Source organism: Syngnathus typhle, linkage group LG18, assembly GCF_033458585.1.
Source record: "Syngnathus typhle isolate RoL2023-S1 ecotype Sweden linkage group LG18, RoL_Styp_1.0, whole genome shotgun sequence".
Classification (NCBI taxonomy): domain Eukaryota; kingdom Metazoa; phylum Chordata; class Actinopteri; order Syngnathiformes; family Syngnathidae; genus Syngnathus; species Syngnathus typhle.
Window position 1 is genome coordinate 9,199,001 of NC_083755.1, and position 12,777 is coordinate 9,211,777.

At 43.8% G+C, this 12,777-nt stretch overlaps 1 protein-coding gene across 1 annotated transcript in view; it reads right to left on the reverse strand.

Moving 5' to 3' along the window:
* The window catches only part of LOC133143178 (RNA binding protein fox-1 homolog 3-like), a 67,189-nt gene that overhangs the window by 21,236 nt on the left and 33,176 nt on the right, over positions 1-12,777 (reverse strand). The window contains exon 2 of the mRNA XM_061264970.1: positions 1,461-1,715. Within this exon, the coding sequence (XP_061120954.1) occupies positions 1,461-1,682 (222 nt within the window). The 5' untranslated portion in view covers positions 1,683-1,715. The remainder of the gene's footprint in view (positions 1-1,460; positions 1,716-12,777) is intronic.

Sequence of the window (12,777 nt, forward strand, 5' to 3'; positions counted from 1 at the left end):
CCTGAAGATGGCAGTCTCTGTTCAACGTCGGCAATTTCTTGAAGCCTTTCTTGTGCCATTTGGAGGAGCCGGGCAAAAAATACGACTGGTTCGGGATACAAGTTTGAAGCTTCATTTCACCACCACGATATGGGTAACTTATGGTCGATTGTTTAATACTAGTCCAAAGACTGGAAGAAATACTAAATGAAATCTATTTCTTCTTGGGGTTGTCATTTACTTTCTGACTTTACGCATTATCCCAGATTTTGGAAGATCCCTCAGGAATGGGGCTACTTTTGGCGCTTTATGTTTTATGTGTGAAGCTCACTTTCTGAGAGACTTCAGAAAGACACTCCTAGAGTCAACAAGAAAGGCTTCATTGACTCCCTGCAGGCTTCACAGTGCACCACCCACCACTACAAAAGCATTTGAGCTCAACTCGCCGTATCACTTGCTATCTTAAAAGCTGTCTGGCTTCAAAGGTGAGCGGCGCGCCGCACATGAATGGAATCTTTTGATTGTAAAAATTGCATTCAAATCAAGCAATCGTCTACCTTGTAACTGTGGTGAGGAGAACATTCTCTCCACACAGCTTCCCCTGAGAAACCATCTTTAAGCAAGCAAAACTGAAAGAAAAACAAACCATTTGGGTCAAGGATTGCTTGCTGACATTGCACATATCACAAGTAGTACATTTAAAAATGCTGACTTGGAGCAAACATTTCAAGCACTCAAAGTCACAAATAGCTACGACGGTATATCTCCGTTTGCAAGGTCTTCCAGGGAACAGGTGTCGGTCGGACTGACCGATTTGTATTCTTTAAGGCGAGCGAGCGAGCCGAGAGCTACGGCAAAGCAATGCCGCCGTCTTGTAAACAACTGCGGCCCCACAAGACCTTAGACTACGTACTGACAAAGCTGCGCTTCCATAGGAAACATATTTTAATCATGAAACAAAGAAGCGAGAGACAGACAGAGTCAAGACTTTCAAGACTTCTGCTGGAAGTATTGCACTTTGTTTTACGTGCTGATCTGCTCGCCTGCCCTGAAAGTGGAAGTGCCTGCACTTTTCCCAAACTGTTGATATCAGCTCTTTCCCAACTTGCACTATTTTGGACTACAATGGCACTCAAGTCAATTGTTGCCAATGACGTCCGGTTGTAAAACCGGGCTTGACTTAATTGGAATATAAAGCAATTGACTTCTAGCATTTTGGCTGCCTAGATTATAAAACCACATCATACCCAGCAGTGGGCATTAAAGATCTGATTGGATAAATCACCAGCCATTGAGCTGGAGCCTATCCCAGCTGACTTTTGGACGAGAGGCGCGACTGTCCACCAAGCACTCGCGGGCAATGTAGACAACAACCCACGCAAGCATGGGTCAAACATACAAACGCCACACGGCCTGGATTCAAAGCAGAAAACTCAAAGCTGTCACTTTGTCGTTTGAACGGCTTTGGATCGACCACTCACCGTGACTGCGTTAGCTGTGAGTGCCGGAACGTTGCTGTCATTCGCGGCTTGGTCGCTCTGCGTGTGTGTCGGCGTGTACAGCGTCAGGGCGTGTTCGCCGACCGTATTTGGTCCCGTGAAGTCAGTCGGCGGGTGAGTGTGGGCTGTGGCAAACTCAGCGGGCATCCCGTTCTGCGGTGGAGGCGGCGGCGGGTACTGGGCCGGTGGAAAGGGCTGAGCCATTGCTTCAGGGGGAGCTGGGGCCTCTTGATTACCCTGCAAGAGAAAGGAGCAATTCAAATGTGGCTACAGTTGGAATTGCGGAACCTCAGTTCAGGGCCCTGAACAACGCAAAAATGATTGGCCGACCGCAAAAGCGGTGTGCGTGTCTACGGGTGGGCAACGGAGATAAGCCGTGCCCATCCAATGAAAACTAAAGTCACTCTTATTCAAATGGTATTTGCTTGATTAATTGGCCATTTTGAAAGTGCAAGCTCTTTTTCTCGACCGAAATCGGATGCTACAATCGTATTCCATTTCTCCGAAAACTTTTGTTTCCGGTCCGTTTTCTCTTCATACGTCTCACTTTATGCAACCTCTTACTCTGTCTATCATGAATATCATGGTCTTTCACCCTTGTCCAGACTCTCCCTCTAATTGACATGCCTGGAGGATACTAATTTCCTCCGACCAATGATGATGAATCCGTCTGACATGTGAGCGAGCCACCACCGTTCTTCCGCACTGCTTCAAACCTTAATGGAATATGGCTTGAAAAGGTAATAATCAATCTCGGCAACTTTTTGAGGAAGGATGAAGCTTTGACCTTAGCCGTTTTCAAAGGTTTCCACAATCGATAGCAGTATTGAAGTTGGCTATTCTCATGCATGGAGATTGATGGCATTGAGCATAAGAAAGCAGTTTGCCGACGGCTTGCTGGATCTGGCTGAGAGTCACCATTGAGAAGCATTCGGCTCAAATGAGGCCTTACTTTGCAAAACACAACGAGCCAGCAGCAAGATGGAGGCAAAACACCCGTCATCAAATGGGACACGCCGGAGATTCAGGTGCAAGCGTCCTTCCGTCGTTCAACTACACTGCTGAGGCGCTGAGGGGTCTGTCACAGTACGTGTTGCGGGTAATACCTTTTCGACAAATCACACCGTTAATTGATGTACAAACGATAACCGTTAACTCACTGACATCGAGTCTCGGCCCATTGTCGGTGGAAATTCTCTCGACCTATTTATCGTCAATTACTGATGATGTATGGTAAGTATCCAAACGGCATTCAAAACAACATCTAGCTAATGTACGGAGAAACAGCACACCATTAGCACATTAAGTAGCATTAGTACGAAAAGAAAACCTACGTTAAGTAAGCCTATAAGCGATGAAAAAAGAAACGATGAAAGTAAATTTCATGTTGAATTATTTATTCAAGGCAACGGATAACATTGCTGAGTGTCAAAGGAAGTGGATGGCGTCTTTACATAGTCCCGGACGGCAAAATAGAAAAACGGCGCATTTATCTTGACCCGACACAACCCAATAGTTTCCAGGTTAACACAACCTCTCCATTTTGTTCCCTTTCATCAGTCTTTGCTCCTCTTTTCGTTTGCTGGCTAATCTCCATGCAGTCGATACGTGGTTGGAGTTGTGCCCTGAGGCAAGTCATCTTAACTCAAAGAAGGAACCCTGTCAAAAGGCTCGCTCTCGCACCTTATAGCATCTGACCTGCAGCTAAAATGTGCCCGTGCTAATGAAGGCAAACAGATGTTTGATAGAAAAAAAAAATTGTTTACACTATATATATAGATATATATTATCTTTTTTAATATATTTGAATGAGTGTCTCACTGTGTGGGAAGCGGTTTTGCTCGACTGTAGGAAAAGAAGCACAGCGATCGGAGGGAGCGTTAGGGACGGCCGACTTCCGTCATCCATCAAAGTGACTGCGACGCTGACACATTGAGACATTCCCAGATCCTTGTCAACAAATTGTGTTGGTAAATGATTTTCCCTATCAGCTCCATCATACTATCCAGCCTTCTCGCCCTCCGTACCTCCTTTTTAAATCTATCTCTCCACATCACGGAGCCGCTTTCTCCGTTCTTTTCCCTCACCGACTTGATTTGGCCGCAGCTCAGTGGAGCGCTGCGCACAATGTCCGCTTGGACTTAAGCGCCACATTGCTTGTCATATGTCTCTTTGTCGATTTCCTTCACACGGGTACACCCGTGCATAGCTGATAAGAAAGCAATATTTCACAATGTCAATTCAAGCAAGCATGGATGAAAACACAAACTAATAGTCAAAGCCATTTATGATAGCATTTTCATGCGATTTTGACACTGCATTTGCAGGATTTGGATTTCATCTATCAATTCAGCCCGACGCATTTCCGTGCTTGCAATTTCATGAAGAGGTAGAAGCAACTGCCAATCCCGTTCATGTCTTTGACATGTATCACCGTCAACGCCGCTGAATCAGTTCATACGTACGTTAAAGCGCTGTAAATATATAGCAAGCCCTGTCTATGAGTTTTTGCAGATTTGTTCCAATGCGTATTGCGAACAAAGAGCGGAGAGACACCGAGATGCGCCACATTTTTCCGAATGTGACACTCTTCTCAATCTGCCATCCATCCATCCGTCCGTTCGTCCATCCGTCCGTTCGTCCATCCGTCCATGCATCCGTCCATGCATCCGTCCATGCATCCGTCCATGCATCCGTCCATGCATCCGTCCATGCATCCGTCCGTTCGTCCATGCATCCGTCCATGCATCCGTCCATGCATCCGTCCATGCATCCATCCATCCATGCATGCATCCATCCATCCATCCATCCATCCATCCATGCATGCATCCATCCATCCATCCATCCATCCATCCATCCATCCATCCATCCATCCATCCATCCATCCATCCATCCATCCATCCATCCATCCATCCATCCACTTTCCACCCCACTTATCGTGTGCAGTCCCAGAGAGACTTGAGTCTATTACAAGTGATTCAGGGCGATAGGTGGGGAGCAACCTGGACACAGGGTTGGCAAATAGAGACAGACAAGCGTTCACATTCAGACCTCTGCTCAAATTGGGGTCTTCAGCTAATCTAACATTCATGTTCTTCACTGTTGGAGGAAGACAGAGTACTTAGGCTCAACATCACTCAGTAGATCCTTCAGCTGCTGCTAGCTGCTTATTCAACTCTAGAAACCATGGCGGAGCTTTAACAATAAGTCTTGATTGAATTAGTTCCAAAAAAAAAAGGGACGCTTTTTAGAAAATGCAATGCTGTAAATATTTTTCCCAGCAGCACGCATACATTTTCCTCCCAGAAGTGTTGGCGCCCACTTAATGCACTTACACACCCTTTTACGAAGCCAATTCCTTAATTGTTGCATTTATGTTCGCCATTGCAAGACAACGATGAGGCAAGAGATCAAGTATTTAAATCTAGAACTAAAAATACAAGTTAAAAGAACACATTTTATCTGGATCCACACAACTTTTATGTGAGCAAAAGTATTGGAACATTCTCCTATTAGATAACTTATTGTAATAATTGTCAATGTACAGATTGGTTTTTTTTTTGGGCCCGAGAAGACTACGACAAAATATTACAGAAAAAGCCCAACTTCCCGGGGACGGACCAAATTGAAGGTCATCTACATGAACCAAACTTCATTTGTTACACTAGAAAATGCAAAGCACTCATTAAGCAGACCTGGCTGGAATTTGCAAAAAAAAAAAAAGTACAGAGGCGCATTTTATGGACTGGTGAGACAAAGATTAACCTTTAGCAAAGTGATGGAAAGGCTAATCTGTGAAACATAGTGGAGGTAATGTCATGGCTTGGGCTTGCATGGCTTCTTCGGAAACAGGCTCATTAATCTTCATTGATATAACACACGATGACAGCGGCAAAATGAACTCCCAAGTCTGCAGAAATATTTGGTCTGATTGAGAAGTTCTTCATCGTGTCGCCAGATAACGAACAAAACACGTTGGCGAAACAGCAAGAAAGTTTATCGCAAAGAAAAAGGCCGAGGTTGAGGTGCCTGATATCGATTAAGTTCTCGTCAAGTATTTTCCACAGTGGCCCGAGGCTTGTCTCCACCCCTACTAACCATTAAACAAGCACTCTGCCGAGTAGAGATGCTGCAAAACACCTCGAGCACACACGAGTGCACCGACTTGGGCCCTAAGCTAACGCACCGTCTTAAAATGAAATAGCGAGCTCGGAAAGCATGTATCAGAATTGGCGGAAGTGAGGCGGACATAAGCAGGCAGACTATTTCGCCTGCCATCCAGCTGCTGTGACACTTTGCCAGTCAGAACACTACAGCTTTATTGTTCCTAGGTGACAGAGAAAACTAATGAAGATTGCGGCTGGGAGCCAGTAAGGTACATTAGCCAAGCGCTTGCCAGTGACATCATTGCCAAAAGGGATGGATTGTCAACGGTGTATAAAAAGAGGAAATACTTTGCATAGAAAGGGAATGCAATGGGCAGTTTATTTCATGCTGACACACCCTCTTGATGATGCGATAGCGCGGAGGCTTGTCACATACTTGCTTTGTGTGGCGCATGAACACATTGTGGTGATCCTCATCATTATTATGCGGAGAGAAGAGTCCAATGGACATCGATTAATTGCCGAAACCTGTCCTTATTCTGGGCCCACTTCAGCAGCGGCTTGTCCACGATTTACAACGTTGTTTGCCAATAATCACAAAACTCATTTGGTGCTGGCAAATAATTCTTTGCTTTTCTTCCATTTAGATTAGTGAAGACAGGAAAATGATAGAAAATTCTGCTATAGCCTGGCTTTTTATGCCCCGTCCCTAGTTATCGCTCACTAACCAAGGCTGCGCAATCAGAAACTCAAGACGATTTAAATCAAGTCCGGTGACAGACTCATTTCATTCAGCACACTCATCTGCTGCTGCTGCTGCTGCTGCAAGCGCTCTGGCTTCTCCTCCAGGCAAAAACACGTGATTACCACGAGTCAATGTCAAGCACAGAACGTCACTGCTGAGTAGTAAAATCTATCTATCTATCTATCTATCTATCTATCTATCTATCTATCTATCTATCTATCTATCTATCTATCTATCTATCTATCTATCTATCTATCTATCTATCTATCTATCTATCTATCTATCTATCTATCTATCTATCTATCTATCTATCTATCTATCTATCTATCTATCTATCTATCTATCTATCTATCTATCTATCTATCTATCTATCTATCTATCTATCTATCTATCTATCTATCTATCTATCTATCTATCTATCTATCTATCTATCTATCTATCTATCTATCTATCTATCTATCTATCTATCTATCTATCTATCTATCTATCTATCTATCTATCTATCTATCTATCTATCTATCTATCTATCTATCTATCTATCTATCTATCTATCTATCTATCTATCTATCTATCTATCTATCTATCTATCTATCTATCTATCTATCTATCCATCTTACTGTATATAGTAAGTATATATTTATATGTGCTGAAACACACTGCAGTATTTTGCTGTATGCAGCTTGAGAAAGTTGCAGCTTAAAGCGGTTGATTAATATTGATGTGCACTGCAGAGAGCCCAAAAAAAGGATAGCGGCAAAAAGAGAGAAAAAAAAAAAAAAAAAGGCTGGGGTGTGGGGTTGATGAAGATGGGGAGGATGTAACGCCGAAATACTGTCGACATTTTTGTCAGTAGACAAAAAGTAATTGAGGCTTAGATGCTTTCACTTCTACTTCTCGACAGCATGCTGCCAGATAAAAGCTCTGACACTGAGCATCATCTGGAAAGAATAAAGTCTTTACAAATGTTTTTGCATCGGTTTATTTTTTTTTCCCATTTTAGGAGCAAAAAGGTTGATAGGTACCTTAGCTCACCTGGATCGAAAAGATTGAGTTTAAAAAGGCAATTAGGGCATTTGGTGCTCTCTATCCAGTGCGCAAATCAGGAAGCGAAAGAAGAGCAAGATCCTGAAAAGGTGTACTTTTGCAAAAATGACAACATTAGTACCTTGAATGAAAAGAAAAAGAGCGAGGATGAAACTCGAAAAAACGTGACCCAATAAAAGGTGGCTGTTTTGCATCCTGCTCATCTCAGCTCCTGCACCGACTTTGCTCTCCTAGTCTGTGAATGAGTGAGTTGTGTATGAGCGTGTCTCCCACACAACTCCGACAGAGAGGCAACGGAATCTAATTTAACACTTGAGCGAACAGAGATTGGACGACACTCCCAGTCCCTCACCGGCCAAGCGGGGACACTCCACAAGCAAAGCCCGCTTTGTGTGTACGTGCGACTCTGCCAGTGCGTTTGTGTCATCAACGCTTCGGAACAAGAAAGAGAGAGAAAAAGTGAGATAGTGAATGGGCGAGAGAAAAATCATGTTCATGAAGGAGTAGAGCGATGAGGCTGGCGCTGTGGAGAGACTCTTTAGAATTCATTTTCATGCGGGACCACCGCCTGCCGATTCCCCCTCGGCCTTTCAACATGATACTCACTAACCTGCGGGACAAAGACAAACATGCAAATCTGCTTGCGGCTCCGACTCAATCGGACCCACACTTAAAGTCAAAGAAAATGCCGGTGCCACCTGATGGAGGCAGGGCTTGCAATTTGTCATTTTAGTATTGACACATGAAGCTCTTTGCGGGCGGCTCACATCAGATGATGTAATAAGCTTATCCCGATCATCTCCGTAATCCATCGGGCTAAATAGTGACTTTAGTCAGCGACCGGCACGGTCAAATGAGTGCCATGAACCCGGGGCTGTATTGATATTGACCAAGTGCTGATACGTTTGGAAAAGAGAGCAAATGCAGTCTTCTGAAATCGAAGGAGTCTCAGGAGGGGGCGAGGCTAATAAGTCATTTCATTTTATATGTAGGAATGAGAGAGAGAAGGCGTGTGCGGGATTTGAAAGTGCAACTGCAGCGAGGAAGTTGGAAAAGCGTTAGTTGGTTCTGTAGTTTTGGGATTGGATGAAAACAAGTCCATTTTTATCTGTTTCATTTGAAACGATGACAATTTAAGCAGAATGACAAACCTCTGAGGTCATAAGATCAATGAGTTGAATGAGTGAACCAATCAACATCCTCTCCTCATTTTTTGGCTGCTCCCCCCCCCCCCCCCCCTTCCATTTACACAACGTTCTTGTCGTACGCTGGCTCTTCGTCAAGCCGGCCGCATGCAATTTATTTTAGTGCCATTGTCGATGATGTTGGTGCTAGTCTGATTGCTCCATTGGTTTGATTGGTTTGTAATGGATGTGACAGACAAATGTCCATCTGATCATTTTCCAAGTTCTTTCAAACTCATTTCCAAGCCGTTTCTACTGATTCCAGATGCTTTGGGAAATGCTATCCATCTGTTGCATCAAGTTAGCCTCAATTGCTAATTATCCAGTGTTGCGCGACAACACAGATTGCATAGAGCCAGCACGACATTTCAAGTTCCTCTTTAGACTTTTTCACTCGTGATAAAAATGCTAGCAACCTCTTTTAATATGGACACGTGAAGTCCATGCACAATCTGTCTTTGCGGGCCACATACAATGACGTGGCGGGCCGTATCTGGCCCCCGGGCCTTAAGTTTGACACCTATGAACTATAAGCGAGGAGAGCTTCACCTGGATTGTATTTTCTTGCTAATTATCACCAGCCAAATGTGACTGTAAACTCTTTCCACTTCCCAGAGCTTCCCCCACGAGGGCGACTGAAGCCCTGTTGAATGTTTGATCCTTTAAGACTGTTTATCGTAAAAGGAACCAGAGCAGAGTGATAACAACGCTGCATCATTCATGCGGACGCCGTATCACTGCACTCTGGGGCCGAGAGCGATCAAGACAGGAGAGATAGGTCATGAGAGGAGAGGGACATGACAGTTATAAAGAGCTTTTGAAATTGACAGGGACCGCATTCCACTTCTTCTACCAAATGAGGAATCTGTGTAGGGATCCACATGCATCAATATCATCACAGAGTGAAACAATCTACGGAGGAACAGACAGTAAGTAGTGAGTGTCACTTCAACAGGACGCAAACTTGCTCACGGATAAATCACTTTCTTCTTACGACACCAATAATATTAATAAAAAAAAAAAGAAAAAAGATAATATAAACAGTGTTACATGTGATACATTATGTAGCTAATAGAATAAAATCGGACAAAGTGTGTACGGTTATGAATAATAGCATCGCCTGAATCTCCAATTCTGTTTAATGAACCTAGGCCATTGAGGGCCAAGTGGATGTGCTGATCAATGATCAATTTGTGAGCAAAGACAACTGAACTGGAACATGGGACTAATAAACGGATCAATGTATAAATTGTTTAATTTGTTGGAGTTTTGTCATTACCTAAGGCCACGCATCACAGCTTAGGGCTGGATATGGCTCATTAAAAGCATGAGAGCACTGTGCTGTGCTGACTAATATTAATGTGTGCTGATCCAAATGATGGACCTTTGAAAGCGGATTTTGGGGTGAGAATTTGTTTGATATGTCTATTCTACGCCCCTGAATGGCTTTTTGTTCTCTTGACAAAAACCAGCAGTCAATATACGCTGGTGCACACGCACCGCACTTCCATACCAAGTGGGGAATGCAGCCAGAGGCCCGTCGCAGTAAATAAAAAGACAATTTCCCAAAGTGACACTTCCATTCTGCTCAGCGCCCAGTCAACTGCCTATAATTATTCTCAACATTCACAAATATGCGCGTGCCTATTCACGCCTTCCATCCACAACGTTGCCACGTTCTTCAGAATAGCTGAAGCTTTAATCCAATAAAGGGACGATGCCTGTTTAATCTTCACGCGCTTCCCTTATTTGGATCACAAAGCCACGGTCACACACACGCACACGCACGGAAATGTACACAATTTGTACCTGCTCTGTTCGAACGAGTGACGATGCAATTAAGTAACGGCTGCATGAAATGAACTAAATCCGGTCCACCGTGTGAAATCATAAACAAAACGCATGGGCTGCATGTGTAAATTAGAGGAACTATTTTAAAGGTATTTAAATACATTTTTAAAATGATAGAAAAACGCTAGACTTAAGCGTGCCAGCATCTACAGGGCGATAAATAATGATCGTCACTTTGCATTTATGTCTGTGAAACAAACACGCGTGTTTGCTTTATTCTCCACATGAAACAAATATTTAATTGGCAAGGTAGTGGCGAGGGAGCCATTTTTGCCCTCCCTCCCTCCATCTGTCCTCCATTTCTGTTGTCTTGCTCTGAACCTCTTCTGCTGACACGTCCCTGTCTGCCTGCCCCCGACTAATGGGGTAGCGAGTGCCCGAAAGTGCCCTGGGGGCATTTGAAGCTTTGCAACACACACATACGCTCAAAGCGCATATTTAGTGGGCAACATGTCTAAAGATGCTCAGGAATTCCTCTTGGCAAGGTTGTAGGGGCGGCGTCCCACCTGCTGAATGGCTTGAATAATGCGCTTTGAATAATCAAACTGCTTGAGGTGTTCAATACAGTCCCGAAAAAGGGCAATTTCAGGGTGAGACGGTGAAGTGGCAATGTACTATTCAGATTGTGGCATGGCATGGGAATCCCTGAAGAGTCTTTCACTAAATCTTACATTTTATGTCCAAAATAGTTTGGAAACCCAAATGAATCATTGATTTCCCCCCCAAAAATGTGCTCTTGGTTTCCTTGGGTTTTTGTCAAGTCAAATTTAAGTTGACATATACAAATAGGCAGGACTAGGTCTGCCTCTTTAAAAGTCTTCAAAGTCATTTTCATTGTTGCATTTTACATTCATTGGGAGGGAGAAATTGGTTTTTTTTTTTTTTTTTAATACAATTTCCTTTAGCTCAGTTTTGCAGGTTTGTTAACTTTGACCACAGCTATGTATTTCAATCAAATTGAATTGAAATTGTCGTTTTTCTTTTCTTTTGTTGAGAAAAATGTTCACATTTTTACCTTTAATTCATTTTGTTATCAATAATACTAATAATAAACTAGTAGGCAAAACATTTGGTATGTTTTTGAAATGCAGCACACGCGGCCGCACATTTAAAAAAAAAAAAAATCCATTCGCAGCGATGATGAGGAATCTGCCATCAGTTCACCTTGGCCCTTTTTTGTCGAATCATCAACGTTTCACATCGGGGCATGTGGAGTAAATCAGAAGCGGGCTGGGCTGGGCTGGGCTGGGCTCCTTTTGCCTGCAGGGTAAATGCAGCCTCAGAAAGGCTGATGGTCGTCGTCAGTGTATCTTCTTCCTATTTTGTCAGCCTTCCTTCCTTCCTTCCTTCCGTATTTTGTTTTAGCACAGTAAGTGTGGCCTCTGCAATACTCCAGCTGGTCTTATCTGCACTCCCCCACCGACCCAAACAGAGTGGAGATTAGTCTCCCAACGCTGCTTAAAGTCTCTCCTCCATCCTCTGTAGCCTTTGTGATTTTCAAGAGACTATTATCAGAAGACCAGAGGCAGAGGATGTTTTCTATTCGTACTCCCTAACACCCAGTCAATTCTTATCAGAGGAGTTGGGCTAGGGCACGGTGTAGTGTGGTGTGTTTTTTTCTTTTTTTTCAGCAGCTTTCAGCCATTTCTTCAAGGCATTTGCTGTCAATTGTGCGAATAGAATTATGAATATCCACCTAAGCACTTACTGCTTGTGAGCAAATGGGATTAAGCAAGCATGGTGGCGCCGTCCGTAATGGATTTTTCGTGTCTGAATGAAGACATCGGAGGCAGACAACATTATAATACAAAGTGTGACAATAGTTGTTTCGGCCATCACTGGCTCAAGAGTGCCCATGTGTGCAAAGCTGCAATGCTTTTCATTTTCATTCACACTCCAACAGCGTCCACAGTGACGGCCGGCTTTCCTTCTCTCCTCCTATTCGACGCCCACGCACACACAATTCATGGTGTCAGATGTTAATATCCTTAAAGGTCACAGGTCGTCATGAAAAAGGAAAGTATGCTTTGTTAAACGTTGCCGCCCCCACCAACCTATCGGCGTGGGGTGATGTGGAGACCCCAGCCATCTTTTAGAGAATGAGCGATATCAACAGTAAGCCAAGCTGGCAGACACTCGGATTGGTTTGGCATCCATGGGATATTTCGACAACAAAATAAAAAAGGAAGAAAGAATATTTCAAAGAGCCATTCAAAAGGGGAAAGAGTCAGGTTGGCCTCAAAAGACTCAAATGAAAATTGGCCTGGGTGAAAAATGAACGGGGGATTGTTGTCACAAAATGGCAGTCGGAGCGATTGCCATTTATTGGAGAGCCGGACTGCCGGGTGGCAGGGTCAACAGGGGCCAAC